At 42.8% G+C, this 15,053-nt stretch overlaps 1 protein-coding gene across 1 annotated transcript in view; it reads left to right on the top strand.

Annotated features, from left to right (window-relative positions):
- The window catches only part of LOC129705127 (protein NLRC5-like), a 90,666-nt gene that overhangs the window by 41,073 nt on the left and 34,540 nt on the right, over positions 1-15,053 (top strand). The window contains exons 21-26 of the mRNA XM_055648556.1: positions 983-1,066; positions 3,694-3,783; positions 7,058-7,120; positions 8,388-8,471; positions 12,321-12,404; positions 14,972-15,053. The exon at positions 14,972-15,053 is cut by the window's right edge and continues 2 nt beyond it. Coding sequence (XP_055504531.1) covers positions 983-1,066; positions 3,694-3,783; positions 7,058-7,120; positions 8,388-8,471; positions 12,321-12,404; positions 14,972-15,053 — 487 coding nt within the window. The remainder of the gene's footprint in view (positions 1-982; positions 1,067-3,693; positions 3,784-7,057; positions 7,121-8,387; positions 8,472-12,320; positions 12,405-14,971) is intronic.

Here is a 15,053-nt window from a genome sequence, read left to right as displayed (position 1 = left end):
AATAAAATGGGTTAGCGCAAGATACTTGGCGGTTGGCACCGACCCATTGAGTTTAAGGGCTTGTTTCCACACAGTATCTCTCTATGATTAAGCCCCAAACGGGTATCCAGATTAGTTATGAGTAGGTGTCCATGTCTTAATGCCTACCTATTTGCATGGGCTTCATTGTATGAAAGGGCATCTTCTAGTCTGGTGTATAAAATACAGCTGAGAATATTACTTCCAACCTCTAAAGATTCTGAGCCTAGTTTAATTGTCAGAACAAGATGTTAGCTTGGAATCCATGTGTGCAAAAATAAATTAGTGTATTGAATGAAAATATATGAAATATAGAAATAGGTGCAGGAGTAGGCCATTCGGCCCTTCGAGCCAGCACCGCCATTCAATGTGATCATAGCTGATCAACCCCAATCAGTACCCCGTTCCTGCCTTCTCTCCTTATCCCCTGACTCTCCTATTTTTAAGAGTCCTATCTAGCTCTCTCTTGAAAGCATCCAGAGAACTTGCCTCCACCGCACTCTGAGGGAGAGAATTCCACAGACTCACCACTCTCTGTGAGAAAAAGTGTTTCCTCGTCTCCGTTTTAAATGGCTTACTCCTTATTCTTAGACTGTGGCCCCTGGTTCTGGACTTTCCCATTTCAACCTTCCTCTGGAAGTTAAATTTCAAGGGATTGTCTTTTTCACAGAGAGTTGTGAGTCTGTGGAATTCTCTGCCTCAGATGGCAGTGGAGGCCGGTTCTCTGGATACTTTCAAGAGAGCTAGATAGGGCTCTTAAAGATAGCGGAGTAAAAGGAATATGGGGAGAAGGCAGGAATGGGGTATTGATTGGGGATGATCAGCCATGATCACATTTAATGGCAGTGCTGGTTGCAGGACCGAATGGCCCACTCCTGCACCTATTGTCTATTGCCAGTGACTTCTCAATTCTGTTGTAAATTATTTATTTGTAATGAAGTAAGCTTTGTTGATAATTTTTCAGTCTGTCCTGCAACTTTCTCGAAGATGAAGGATTGCGGAGTCTGCGAGATTTCTTACCAAAGCTGCACGTTTTGAAGCTATTAGAGTGAGTATCCAATCCCATCCTGCTGAAACCTTAAGAACACTAAAAGTGAAAGAATGTCTGCACAAAAACGTCTTAAACTACATTGAGTTTCGATTTTAGTTGCGGTTAAAATGACTCTTGCAATGACACTACCTTAATTTAATTCAGTGATGCATTTTGGCAAGTTAAACTAGGCCAGGATGTACACAAAGAATGGCCGAGCCCTGAGAAGTGTCGGTGAACAGAGAGAATGAAGAATACAAGTACATAGTTCTCTGAAAGTGGCAACATAAGAGGACAACATGTTGAAGAGGGCATTTGGCATGCTTGCCTTATTTGGATGTGACATTGAGTAAAAGGGGATTGGTATATCATGTTACAATTGTACAAAATGTTGGTTAGGTTGCAGTTGGAATGCAATTCGGGTTATCACGTGACAGGAAGGATGTGATTAAGATAGAGAGTGTGCACAGAAACTTCACACGGATGTTGCGTGTACTTGAGGGCTTGAGTTGTAAGCAGAGACTGGATAGGCTGAATCTGCTTACCTTGGAGCAAAGGAACTTGAGGGGTGACCTTAGAGAGGTTTATAAAATTATGAGAGGCATAGATACGGTAAGTAGTCTCTGTTAGGGGAGTGTAAATGTGGAGGTCAGAGCTTTAAGATGAGAACAAAACATTTTGGAAAGGGGACCTACAGGACAAGTGTTCACACAAAGGGTGATGGATACATGGATCGGGCCCCCAGAGGTGATGAGACAGCTACAATAACAGCACTTAAAATCATTTGGAAAGGTTTGTGTATGGAAAGGTTCATAGGGATACGGACCAAATACAAGTAAATGGGACCAGGCTTCATAGTCATAGTGGATGTTGGACCAAAGGTTCTGTTTCTCTTCTGTATTACTCTATGAATCTATGAATAAATTATATCAGAATAATGATTGTTGAGGTGGCCCTTTCTGCCAAGTGCTTTATGGAAGAACGAACTGAGCAAAATAGTCAAAACCCTGATGAACACTGGCCAGTTTCGATGTGTTTTTCCTGTATGTTCTCAAAATCTGTCCTTCTTCTTGCGTATGGGGTGCACAGCCTAAAGTTGTAGGACAACTTGAAAATCTGTCCTAAATGCCTTTCACGTCGACATTACCCAGTGGTACCACAGTTCAAATAGGTTCCGTCCCAAGCAATGGAAATTGTCCTTATCATCGGAGGTGGGGAAGATGCTGGAGTCAATTATAAAAGATGAAATAGCGGCACATTTGGAGAGCAATAGCAGGATCGGCCCGAGTCAGCATGGATTTACGAAGGGGAAATCACGTTTGACTCATCTTCTGAAATTTTTTGAGGGTGTAACTAGGAAGAGGGAGGGGGGGGGGGAGAACCTGTGGATGTAGTATACCTGGACTTTCAGAAAGCCTTTGATAAGGTCCCACATAGGAGATTAGTAGGCAAAATTAGAGCACATGGTATTGGGGGTAGTGTGCTGACATGGATAGAAAATTGGTTGGCAGACTGGAAACAAAGAGTAGGGATTAATGGGTCCCTTTGAGAATGGCAGGCAGTGACTAATGGGGTACCGCAAGGCTCGGTGCTGGGACCGCAGCTATTTACAATACACATTAATGATTTAGATGAAGGGATTAAAAGTAACATTAGCAAATTTGCAGATGACACAAACCTGGTGGCATTGTGAACTGTGAGGAGGATGCTATGAGGATGCAGGGTGACTTGGACAGGTTGGGTGAGTGGATGCATGGCAGATGCAGTTTAATGTGGATAAATGTGAGGTTATCCTTTTTGGTGGCAAGAACAGGAAGCAGATTATTATCCGAATGGTGTCAAGTTAGGAAAAGGGGAAGAACAACAAGATCTGGGTGTCCTTGTTCATCAGTCACTGAAAGTAAGCATACAGGTACAGCAGGCAGTGAAGAAAGCGAATGTCATGTTGGCCTTCATAACCAGAGTAGTTGAGTAAAGGAGCAAAGAGGTCCTTCTGCAGTTGTACAGGGTCCTGGTGAGACCACACCTGGACTATTGTGTGTAGTTTTGGTCTCAATTTGAGGAAGGACATTCTTGCTATTGAGGGAGTGCAGTGTAGGTTTACAAGGTTAATTCCCGGGATGGCGGCACAGTCATATGTTGAAAGAATGGAACGACTGGGCTTGGATACACTGGAATTTAGGATGAGAGGGGATCTTATTGAAATATGTAAGATTATTTAGTGATTGGACACGCTAGAGGCAGGAAACATGTTCCCGATGTTAAGGGAGTCCAGAACCAGGGGCCACAGTTTAAGAATAAGGGGTAGGCCATTTAGAACAGAGATGAGGAAAAATCTTTTCACGCAGAGTTGTGATCAGAGGAATTCTCTGCCTCAGAAGGCAGTGGAGGCCAATTCTCCGGATGCTTTCAAGAGAGAGTTAGGTAGAGATTTTAAAGATAGTGTAGTGAAGGGATATGGGGAGAAGGCAGGAACCGGTTACTGATTGTGGATGATCAGCCATGATAACAGTGAATGGCGTTGCTGGCTCGAAGGGCTGAATGGCCTACTCCTGCACCTATTGTCAATTGTCTATTGTCATCGGTAGTCCTACTTGCATGCAACAATTTAATAAAACCATTATTTTATTCTGATCATACTCCAGTGTGAGCAACAACAGGATCTCCCCAACTGGCGTCCTGTACCTGGTGGAATCTCTCAATACCTGCAAGAATGTGGTGGAGGTTGAAGTGAGGTGAGCAGATATGTTCGTCTTCACTCTGATGTCTATGATTCCTATTTATAGGAGTTGGCAACGAGCGTATTGTTTGTTTGGGATGAATATGCAGTTGTACAGAACATGATTTCTGGGATCATGAGTGTCATCACTCAATAGGTGAGCTGGCCATTTTGGTTTGTTAAATTCTGAATATATGCAGAATTGGCCAAATGGAAGAAATGGAGACAGGAAGATGTACAACGGACAGATTACAATGTGGGTGAATGTCAGGTGAAGCACAATGGACACGTGTTGAATGACTTGTGAATGATATGGATAGACATCCAACAGTGAATTAATAGAGTTGCAGCATGTATGTCATAATCAAGGGGTAGCTTCCTCTATATAGAATAATGTTGCCCCCCTCAGGAATACGGTCAAACATGATCATTCACTGACCTCATTCCTCCACTAGTAAGAAGGAAGAGGAGCTGGGAATTAATGTTCATTATCTGAAAGCATCATGTTGTTTTGGAAAGGTACGGAAAAGATTTACCAGGATGTTACCTGGACTCGCAGGATTCAGTTATAGGGAGAGGTTGGATAGTTGGGGATTTTTTTAGGACATCTGAGGCTGAGGGGTGACTTATTGAAATGTACAAAATCATGAAGGACATCGATAAAGTGTATGCTCGTATTTTTTCCCCAGAGTAGAGGATTCTAAAACCAAAGGGCGTAGGCTTAAGGGGCAACTTTATCATTCAGCGGGTTGTCCATATCCGGTGACCCGCCAGAAGAAGTTAAAGAACCGGGTACGATTACCGAATCTCAGAAGCTCCCTAGACAGGTATATGGATAGGAAGGGTTTAGAGGGATATGGGTCACATGCAAGCAAATGGGACGAGCCCAGAATGTAAACATGGTTTGCATGGACCAAGTTGGGCCAAAGGGTCTGTTTCAGTTCTGTATAGCTCCGTGACTAAAGCAGGCAAAGTACTTTGATGCATCTGTAAAAGGAAATGTGTGGCATCAAAATTGGTCCAGACGCAGGTTACACGGTCTGAAGAAACATAGAAAATAGGTGCAGGAGTAGGCCATTCGGCCCTTCGAGCCTGCACCGCCATTCAATATGATCATGGCTGATCATCCAACTCGGAGATTAAGTTGCGACCAAATCTTCAAGTCAGGAAAGTCAGAGGCATTTTGAACAAGTTTACTCCAGAGAAGTTTGACAAGCGATGCCTTGAACTCCTCAATGTGGGTGTAGACTCAAAACTGGTCCTAAAAGGGATCATTTTACTGATGGTAGTTCAAACGACTTCACTAGAGAACTGTTTGTTGTTCACTAAAGTGACGCTCACATTGGAAGAATGTCTAAAATGAAAGAATCAAATGTTGACAATGGATGCAATGGTAGTGAAGACATGTTGTGCTCTGTTTCTGTAATGGATTTGTGAAACTATTCAGCTTTGTCACAGTTTTAGAAAGTTTGATTCATTTAAATAATGTTTTTTGCTACAACTGTGACCCTGTTTGCTTAAAGGAAATCCAAAGGCAAGTCCTTCACCCTCCTCCCACTCTAGCATGAAAGAGTCCATATTCTTGCTCTTGTAGAACAAGCCAAAATGTCCTTGACAGATTACTTATTTCTTTAATATGTGGAAATTCTGATCGTTTGTGGGGGAGAATTGGGTCAGTAGCTTTGCTGCAGTTTGTATTCCCTATTCCTGCTCATTAAATTTCCCTGCTGGCATTGGGTTTGCTGGATTAAACATAGCAAGCATTTTATTTTCAAGATGGAGCTTATGCCACAGACAATCAAATAATTTATTTGATCATTAAAATGCACATTTCTTTTCACAACAATTTGAAGTATGAATTCCACTCATTGAGTTAATATTTGGATTATCTACATTCTGTCCACAAGGTGCATCGATTAAATTGCTTTATTTTAGTTTACTATCGAGATACAGTGCGGAAACAGGCCCTTCGGCCCATCAAATGCGTGCCGGCCAGCAATCTCCTCACACACTAACACTATCCTGCATACTTGGGACATTGTTAGGATTTGACCAAAGCCAATTAACCTACAAATCTGCATGTCTTTGGAGTGTGGGAGGAAACTGGAGCACCCGGAGAAAACCCACATGATCACAGAGGGAACATACAAACTCAGTACAGGCAGCACCCCTAGTCAGTATCAACCCTGAGTATCTGGCTCTTTAGGGCAGTAACTATATTGCTGTGCCACTGTGCCCTCATGGATTGATTAGTAGTGACCTAACCAAATGCAGCATGATCCTGAGGTTGTTAGTTGAATCTTTTTAGATTCATAAAGAAAATCAACTACTTTCCCAATGGCAACACATCTAACCACATTCTCAACCCTTCCTATGGCGACACCGTTGCTGTTCCAAGCTCAGCCCGAGGCAGATATTAAAAGATAGTCAGAGGAAAATGTATAAGAATACGCTCACAACATCTTTGGAAAAATTGCAATGTTCTCACTGACTTGTGAAAATCTCTGACCCACGACTGTTCAAAGCATCTGGAGTAATAGCATTGGAGACCCATTGTAAGCAGTGGGAGGAGTGTACGCCACCTTAAACTACCCACTACCTTTGTTTAAGGTCATAAGGAATAGGAGTAGAATTAGCCCATTCGGCCTATCAAGTCTACTCTGCCATTCAATCATGGCTGATATATCTCATCCTCCTAACCCCATTCTCCTGCCTTTTCCCCATAACCTCTGACACCTGTACCAATCAAGAATCTATCTATTTCTGCCTTAAAAATATCCACTGACAAAAGGCCTCTACAGCCTTCTGTGGCAAAGAATTCCACACATTCATCACCCTCTGAATAAAGAAATGTCTCCTCCTCCCCAGAAGGGAACGTCCTTTAATTCTGAGGCTATGACCTCTAGTTCTAGACTCTCCCGTACGTTTTGGCGCGATTGAATTCTGCGGGGGGAAGAATCGTCCCCAGAAACATGTCTCCTATCATGAGCTGTGCTTTATTATGGTTTTTCTAGACACTCACTTAGCAACTTTCAAAGAGCTAGGTGGGCTGAAGGGCATGTTGAGACGCTGTATCTCTAAACTAAACAAAATTAATTGTGAGGGTGCAGAGAGTGAGTTAGAACTCCATCCACAACCTGCCATTTAGTGTTAATATAACTGTATAAAAGACTGAGCAGGCAATTGTTGGATGCTCAGGGATCTTGGCTGTACCTGCTTGACTTCAAATAACTTGGTAAAAATTACTAATGTGAATGACATTTATTTCATATCTTCATTTGCTTCTGTAGCTTGGCGTTAAATGGAAAATCTTTTATAAAATTTGCAACGAGGTGCGAAAAGAAGGTGTGCAGGTGAGTGAGCATGTTGTTACTTTTAGCACATAGCAACGTTAACGTCGGCTTGCTGTTGTGTGACGAAGCTGGAAATTTCAACTGTCACAGCAGCCCACAATTATTCATTGTCACAGACCCAATATGTCGGCTAGGCTACACGTTCATAACAAGAGATCATATTTATTGGGTTGAAACTGGGCAATTTGTAAAAACAATTGCAAAATTACACCACCGAAGGTCACAAGGTAGTTACAGTCCTCCAGAACTTGTGAATCCGTTCCACTGGGGAAAATACGCCCACAGGAATATTTTGATAATTATAGTACTTTAAATCTGGAAAGTTACATTTAATTCCAATTCATCTACTGATTTTTATGATTAATAAGTAGTTTCCTTACTTATTTCCATCAGTAGGGGCAATGTTTCCATAAGGGAATGAAAATATTGGCTATTAGTCATTTCACTATATCCATCTATACGTGTTTAATAATTTTTCCTAAGGCACTTGAATTTCCATTTGTCATATTGGTTTTAACACTCATCTTCCCTACCTTCCATTCCTGTTGGTTTTTTATTACAGTTCTTTATTCTGCGTAATTTCCTTTCTAACTTGATTCGCAGTTACAAATCTGTAGTGTGAAACTCCTACAAAGAGTTGAAGAGAGAAGAGTCTTTAACCACCATGGGAACAGGACAATTACATTTTGTTCTTGCTGCAGCTTTACAGGCACATAACACAACGACACAATAAATAAATATAGAATCAACAATAATACAATAAATGATCAGTTGTGTTGGGTAACCAGACCATAATAATGCAAGCCAAAGTATGTTGCGCAAAGTATAAAAGGCATGTTGCAGTTTGTCGTTGAGGTAGGGTTGTGGTTAGGGGGGGGGGGGGGTGTAGTCAGTGATGGTTGATGAGAAGGAGCTGTTCTTGAAATGGGCACGTCATGTTTCTCGGGCTCCTGTACCTTCTTCTCGATGATAGTAGTGAGATGAGAGCGTGGCCAGGATGTGAATTAATTTTCTGTCATATAAACAGAAAATCTTGACTTCCTGAACACATCAGGCAGCACCAGTGTGAGGCAAAGTGAAACAACAGAATTGACATTTCTGGGTCGAAGAAAAGTTATTGACCTGAAATGTTTATTCTGATGTTCTTTCCACAGACATTTCTTGACTTGCTGTGTGTTTCCAGCACATTGTGCTCAAGATTTCCAGTTTTCAGCATCTGCAGTTTGTTGATTTTCATCTATCTTTCTCTGTTGCCATGTTTGTATAGCGTGAAGGAATGCAACTTGAAAGGGAAAGACCTGCTGAAATTCTTCTCCATTGTTGGACGGTGCACCCATTTGACAGAGCTAAAGTGAGTACTTCTCCTGAGATCTTATCCTAATTGTTCTGCAATATATAATTTTGAGTGAACTCAATTCTCCTTATTCAAAGAGAGCAGTCTCCAAAGGAGAGCAAATCTGTCAGGTTTAGGTTTATTATTTTTACATAGAAACATAGATAATACTAGACCAAGTGCAGACCCGTTGGGTCTGTTCCCCCAATGTGCAGTTGTGGGGGGGGGGGAGGCGGCATGCAGCCCACACACTAACTATCGCTAAAGGGGAGGAGTGGGGGGAGAAAGAGAGGGGGGCAGAGGAGGCATGGGGGGGAGCGAGAGTGCACAACCCACAAACAACCATTTGCAGGCAGTGCTTTTTTACTTTAACCATATTTTCATTTTCAAACCACATTAAGGGTACTTTCTCACAGTTGTGTAGACATGTGTTCAGTGTTATTCACAGCTCAGAGAAACGTGACCCTCTGCCTTCCTCCAGCTTGCAGACTAATTGAGGCACACCACTTCCTGGTTTTATAATCACCCTGCCGCCATTCAATATTTTTCATCGACTTCATGGCCAAAAATGACGCACATATGTACTGAGGTACAGTGAAAAGGTTTGCTTTGTATGCTATCCAATTAGATCAGTAACGCACCGTAGAAAGGATTTTATCGGGCTGCATTACAGCTTGGTTTGGGAACAGCTCCATTCAAGGCTGCAAGAAAATGCAGAGAGTTGTAGACGCAGCCCAGACCATCACACATCACTTCCAACCTCTCTTCCATTGACTCGATTTACACCTCACATTGCCACGGCAACGCAACACTAAACAAAGTCAAGTGAGAACTGCAGAGTCTCTCACTGGCTCCCACTTACAGATCACCACTTGCTGGGAGGTCGATTACAAGCAAATTTATTAGCCAAGTATATAAGTAGAACATACAAAGAATTTGATTTGCCATTTTCAGTCATACCAAGAAAAAGCAACAAGACACACAACTACATAACATTTTACATAAACATCCACCTGTGATAGAAGGTGATAAGAGTCTTATCTTCATCCCTCCTTTTCTCCCGCTGTGGGAGCAATCGAACCATCCCCAGTCGGGCAATGGAAGCTCGCGCAGCCTGCGATCGAAGCTCCCGCGATCAGGGCGGTTGAAGCTCCCAAAGTCGGCCCTTAACCAAGGCGCCGTGAGCTCCACGATGTTAAGTCCGCAGGCTCCCAAGTTCGATCCCAAGAGGCTGCCAGCTCCACGATGTTAGGCCGCTGTGCAAACTGAGATACGACAAGGAAAAAGTTGCATCTCCGTTGAGGAAAGAGATTAAAAAAAGTTTCCCACAACCCCCCACATAATACAAAACTAAAGATACTCTAAAACATACATTTAACAAGAGACTAAAAACAAGAGAAGACAGACTGTTGGTGAGCCTGCCATCATATGGCGCCACCTGGTGGTTATGCAGAAAACAAATGAGTCGAGGAAAATCTTTAGTTCCCGGTTACAGTTGAATTGGCATCACGGTGTTGCTGTACCACCTTTCTCAAGAGTTTCTATTAACAACACCAGCTGTCATTTATATTGCTCCAGTAATATATTTAATAAGCCTCCTCTGGTGCATTATCAGAAAATCTGGGCCAGAAAGGAAGGTTTGTACGAGTGGCTTAAAAAAGCAAGAAGGTTGGAGACCTAGAAATTCTATTCATTTCTTTTGGGTGCTGTGTTAAGGAGTTTTACCAAAATACCAATTACATGGACCGTTAGATTTTAATTCTCAGTTCCCCCACAGAGGGTGGTGGATGTGTGTGAAAACATTTCTTTTGTTGCCACTGAATTCAGTGCTGTGTTAAACAGGAGCTTTTAGTTTTAGTTGTACAGGTGCACAAAAATTTCGGAAACCCAAAACCGGACATTTTTCCAGGACGTGTCTGCACACCAAAGCTCGCGTTTGGCGCCAAACTTGACCCGAAACAACCCATGGTCAACCCAGGTCTGTACTACTGTAGCAGCTGCCTCCTCCCCGGAGACCGGGGAGACACTTAAACCTGTAAATCATTGCTTAAATGTTAGTCAGGCGGGTGGTGGGGGGGGGGGGGGGGGGGGGGGGGTGTGAAGCGGGAAACTTTAATTCTTAGTCCCCTACCTGGTCGGAGAGGCGGGGGGAGCGGGCAATGCCTTACCGGGTCGCCGTGCGGTAAGCTCCGGAGCGCTGTGGCCGCCGACTCCCAACATCGCGGAGCTGGGGCTGCGGGCGTAGGCCGCGCCGGTTGGAGCTCCGACCCCGGCGAACGGATCCCTGGCGCGGCGCTCCAAATCCAGCGCCGCCCGCGGCCGGACGCCCGCAGCCCCCAGCCCGATGTTGGCAGTCGGCGGCCACAGCGCTCCGGAGCTTACTGCACGGCGACCCGGTAAGGAAATGCCCGCTCCCCGCTGGTATCCCAGCGCTGCGCCGCCGCCGACTCCCAACACATCGGAGCTGGGGCTGCGGGAGTCCGGCCGCAGGCGGCGCTGGAATTGGAGCGCCGCGGAGCCAGGGATTTAGTTCGCAGGGGTCGGAGCTCCAACCGGCGCGGCCTGAGGGCTACGAGTGTCCCGGTCTCCGGGGAGAAGGCAGCCACTCCAGACTTTCCAAGCCGCCCGCGCTACCTCCCTCGCCGAGTAACTGCCGGGATCGAGGCGCCAACTCGCGACCTTGCAGCCACGAGCAAATCTGAGCCACCCGAACGAATAGTTAAAATCTACACTAAAAATTCATTCCGAAATCTGCTCCAGGTCTGGATTTCGAACTAAAGGATGGGCTGAATTGCCGTATCTTTATCATCTGTGGTGTCGAGTGATACAAACACAGGAAATCTGTGTGGTTGGGTGCAAGTCCCACTGTGGTTGGCAGTTTTGCAGTAGGTGATCGATAGGAAAAGCTTATTCCATCGTTAGGGAAGGTTTAGTACAAGGATAGGAAAGATTTTGAAGGAGTTGCATCAAATGGAGGCAAATAGGATGAGTTTATATAACCATCTTGACCAACTTTGTCCGAAGGGCCTGTTTCCTTGCTGTTTGACTCTAGTGCGAGTGCTGCAATAAACAGTGTTCTAGGACAATACACTGAAGCTTCATCCTGTCAAAGCCTTGCACTGGACCACAACATGCATTCTTTCCAATGATGACTATGTTGACTTTTATTGTCTCTTGATCTGACATTGTGGGACGACAATAATTCCCTTTGAGCTCCGTGACAAAGCAGATTCATTCCTTATCACTGGAATGTCACATTATCTCTCTCTCCAATTTCTCATCTTGTTTGTGAATAAATAATTGACTCATGGTTGTCAGGTGAGAACACCCAGTTACCGGTTGGGTATCGGGCATTTTGGGGGGTTTGCAGGAGTACTGAGAAATAAGGAGACGGGGACTCACAGAATTGTTCTGCTGGGAGCAAGCATGGACATAGTGGACAGAATGGCCTCCTTCTGTGCGTAGTTCTAGTTTGTAGAGATACAGCATAGAAACGGGTCTTTCGACCCACCGAGTCCATACCCACCGTCAATCCACATTCGCTTAAGTCCTGTGTTATCCCAAATTTCGCATCCACTCCTTACTCGCTGGGCATGATTTATAGCGGCCAATTAACCTACAAACCCTTATGTCTTGGGGATTTGGGAGGAACCCAGATGAAGAATGTGCAAACTCCACACAGGCAGCACTCAAGGTCAGGATTGAACCTGGGCCCCTGGTGCTTTGAGGCAGCTGCTCTACCAGCTGCACCACAGAAAACCACACCGAGCCAAAAGAAGTCACAGATGAAGTGTTAGATTTAATGCCGATATTTACCGTGCGATCTCCATTTTTTTAAACTTATGAACTTTTACTTTTTAATCACAGGCTCACCAGCAACGCAATGGGGGACGAAGACATGAGAAACTTAGTGGAGGTCGTGGGCAATCTCAGACACCTGGAGGAACTCGAGTGAGTGACATTCCAAGTAGCCCAGTACAAACCGCAAGGACTCAATCATATCAGTTCAGAAAATCATATCAGAAAAAGGCACCATAACATGAAAATGGTGTCTAAACAGGCTCAGTCGACCATTTCTGTACATTTGCTAATCGAGAATACTGTACCAGACTGTATGTAACAAAATAATTTCACCCTGCGTTTGCACACGTGACTCCATTGAACCTATGAATCTGTTAGAATGAACAAACTTTAAAACATAAACACTTCAAAACCCTCTAAACATTTAACTACAAATTAACAAGTCATTAGACATTTAAGAATCCTTGGAAAAAAATGTAAAGAATATTTAAAACAAATACTTCCCTTGTGCAGGTAATCTCCAGTGAGTTTGTAATATAAGTGTTGGATAATTATTGCAGATTCATGTTTCGGTTCTTGAACTGTGAAAGGCATCCAGTGTTTTGTTGCATCCTGTGACATGTCCTTGTGTCATTGACAGCAGCTTCTAGCTTTCTGCACTTGCCTGAAGTTGCTGTCTGGTTTGTGAATACTGACCGTTTTTCTGCAAAATTGGTGTAGTGCATATGTTTATATGCAGCAAATCATGCCGATGGTGCCAATATCGGCATGGGTAAGTGCTGCAATTTCAGTTTGTCGGGCTAAATCTTATTATTAAGTAGAGATTGATTCAGTTCAAAGTGCAAACACAAGTAATCCACATAATTGCTAATCAATGCAAGTTCTTACTGCAACAAAAACGGAAATTGCTGGAAATAGTCATCAACTCAGGCTGGATCTGTGGAGAGACAAATAGAGCTAATGTCTGTCAAGGGAGTTAACAGAGAGATTGATGACTTTGCATCAGATCCTGACTCTTATAATGAAAAATAATTGATGAGAAATGTTGACTTTTTTTTTCTCCCTCTGAGTATTTCCAGCAATTTTTGTATTTATTTCAGATTTACATGAACTGCAGTTTTTTTTCCGTGTGTCAATAATAAAACCTAAACCTAATGTGGCTCCATATAGAAACCGGGAGGCATCGTGAGGACACAAGATAGTCAACTATCACCAGCCAATAATGCCATGCTTTCTGCTGCTTCTGTACAGGGACACAAAATGCTGGAGTAACACAGCGAGACTGGATAGAAGGAATGGGTGATGTTTCAAGACTCTTCTAAAGACTTTCAGACATCACCCATTCCTTCTCTCCAGAGATGCTGCCTGCCCACTGAGTTACTCCAACATTTTGTGTCTATCTTCAGTGTAAACCAGCATCTCGAGTGCCTTCATACATGTAGCAATGTTACAAAATTTTGAGATTTAAAAAATCAAGTCTGCAATTTATCCCATCAGATAAAGCATAACAAACAATAAGTTTAATTTGACACCTAATTCACTTTCATATCTCAAGTAATAAATAAATTATGGCCATTTTCATACTCGGAAATTAGCATCTTGTTCCCTATTTATCTTCTATGGACATAACAAAAAAGCTGTGATCGTGGACAGTCAAAAGCCCATAATCTTCTTAAAAATTAAGAGAACTGAATGAAATTTTCAGTTATAGATTGAAGCATTCTGAAACAAATATGAAACAACCTTACCTGGATGACCTGAAATTAAAGCATATAATTAGTTAGTTACCCAATTGTAGCTAATTTCAAACTTCAATTACTAGATCTAAACATCTATCCATTTCTTAATAAATGATTAACATTTTTAAATAGCCCAAGTGTCCAAATAATATTCACAAATAATTCACAATAAAACATGATTTTTAAATCTCATTTACATCAATTTATAGGCCAAATGGAAGGAATTTAGTGTTCAATTGCTGTAAATTAAAGTCAATTTAAATCGGCCTTCTAGTGGGTTCCTGTGAACGCGCTGGTTTAGAACGTTCACATTGCAGTGGATTTGTGCCCTCAAATGCCCAGAAAAATACTGCGGGATATAAAGAGCCCAAAATGAACTACTCGCTATAGAAAATTTTATATACAGGGTTCTTAAGCCCCATTTAATGTAAAAATAAGGTACATACCTTTAATTGTTTGCTTTATAAAACCCTGGGGCTGCGAGAGGTTGCGAGTTTAGAGAGTGGTTTTTAAACTACTATAACTATTTTACAAGGCCATAAAAACTAATAATACCTTTTGCGACGGGGTCTGTCAGCGATTTTCCGTTAATGATTTACTAGGCTGAACATTTTCGATTGCAACAGCCTAGTAAAAATCGCGTTTTAAACCCGCCCCCTCTAAACAGCGCCAAAATCACACACACGGGGTAGGGCAGATGCTCAGCCACGATTCAGGTAGGTTTTGTAACATACCTAATACATGGTATTTGACGGGAATATGATGGCATTTCAGAGCTGGTACACACAGCGCAGATTGCAAAACAGTGTTATATCCACCCAAATAAAAGATCTTGGCACATGGTTAATTTTCAGGAACATGCCAGGGTTTCAGCTTGGTAATAGTTTAGTGTAGGATGTATTAAAAAAAATGAAACAGATTATTATGCTCCCCCTCGTGTTGAATGCAGAATTTAGAACGCTACTGTTTGTTTTCCAGTCTGCAGAAAAATGGGATATCTCTCGCTGCTGTAGAAAACCTTTTTGTGGCACTGAAATATTCTCCTAAAACACTAACAGTG

This window comes from Leucoraja erinacea, chromosome 17 (assembly GCF_028641065.1).
Source record: "Leucoraja erinacea ecotype New England chromosome 17, Leri_hhj_1, whole genome shotgun sequence".
Lineage (NCBI taxonomy): Eukaryota > Metazoa > Chordata > Chondrichthyes > Rajiformes > Rajidae > Leucoraja > Leucoraja erinaceus.
Note: the sequence above shows the minus strand (reverse complement) of the source record. Positions and strands in the feature narration are given on the sequence as shown.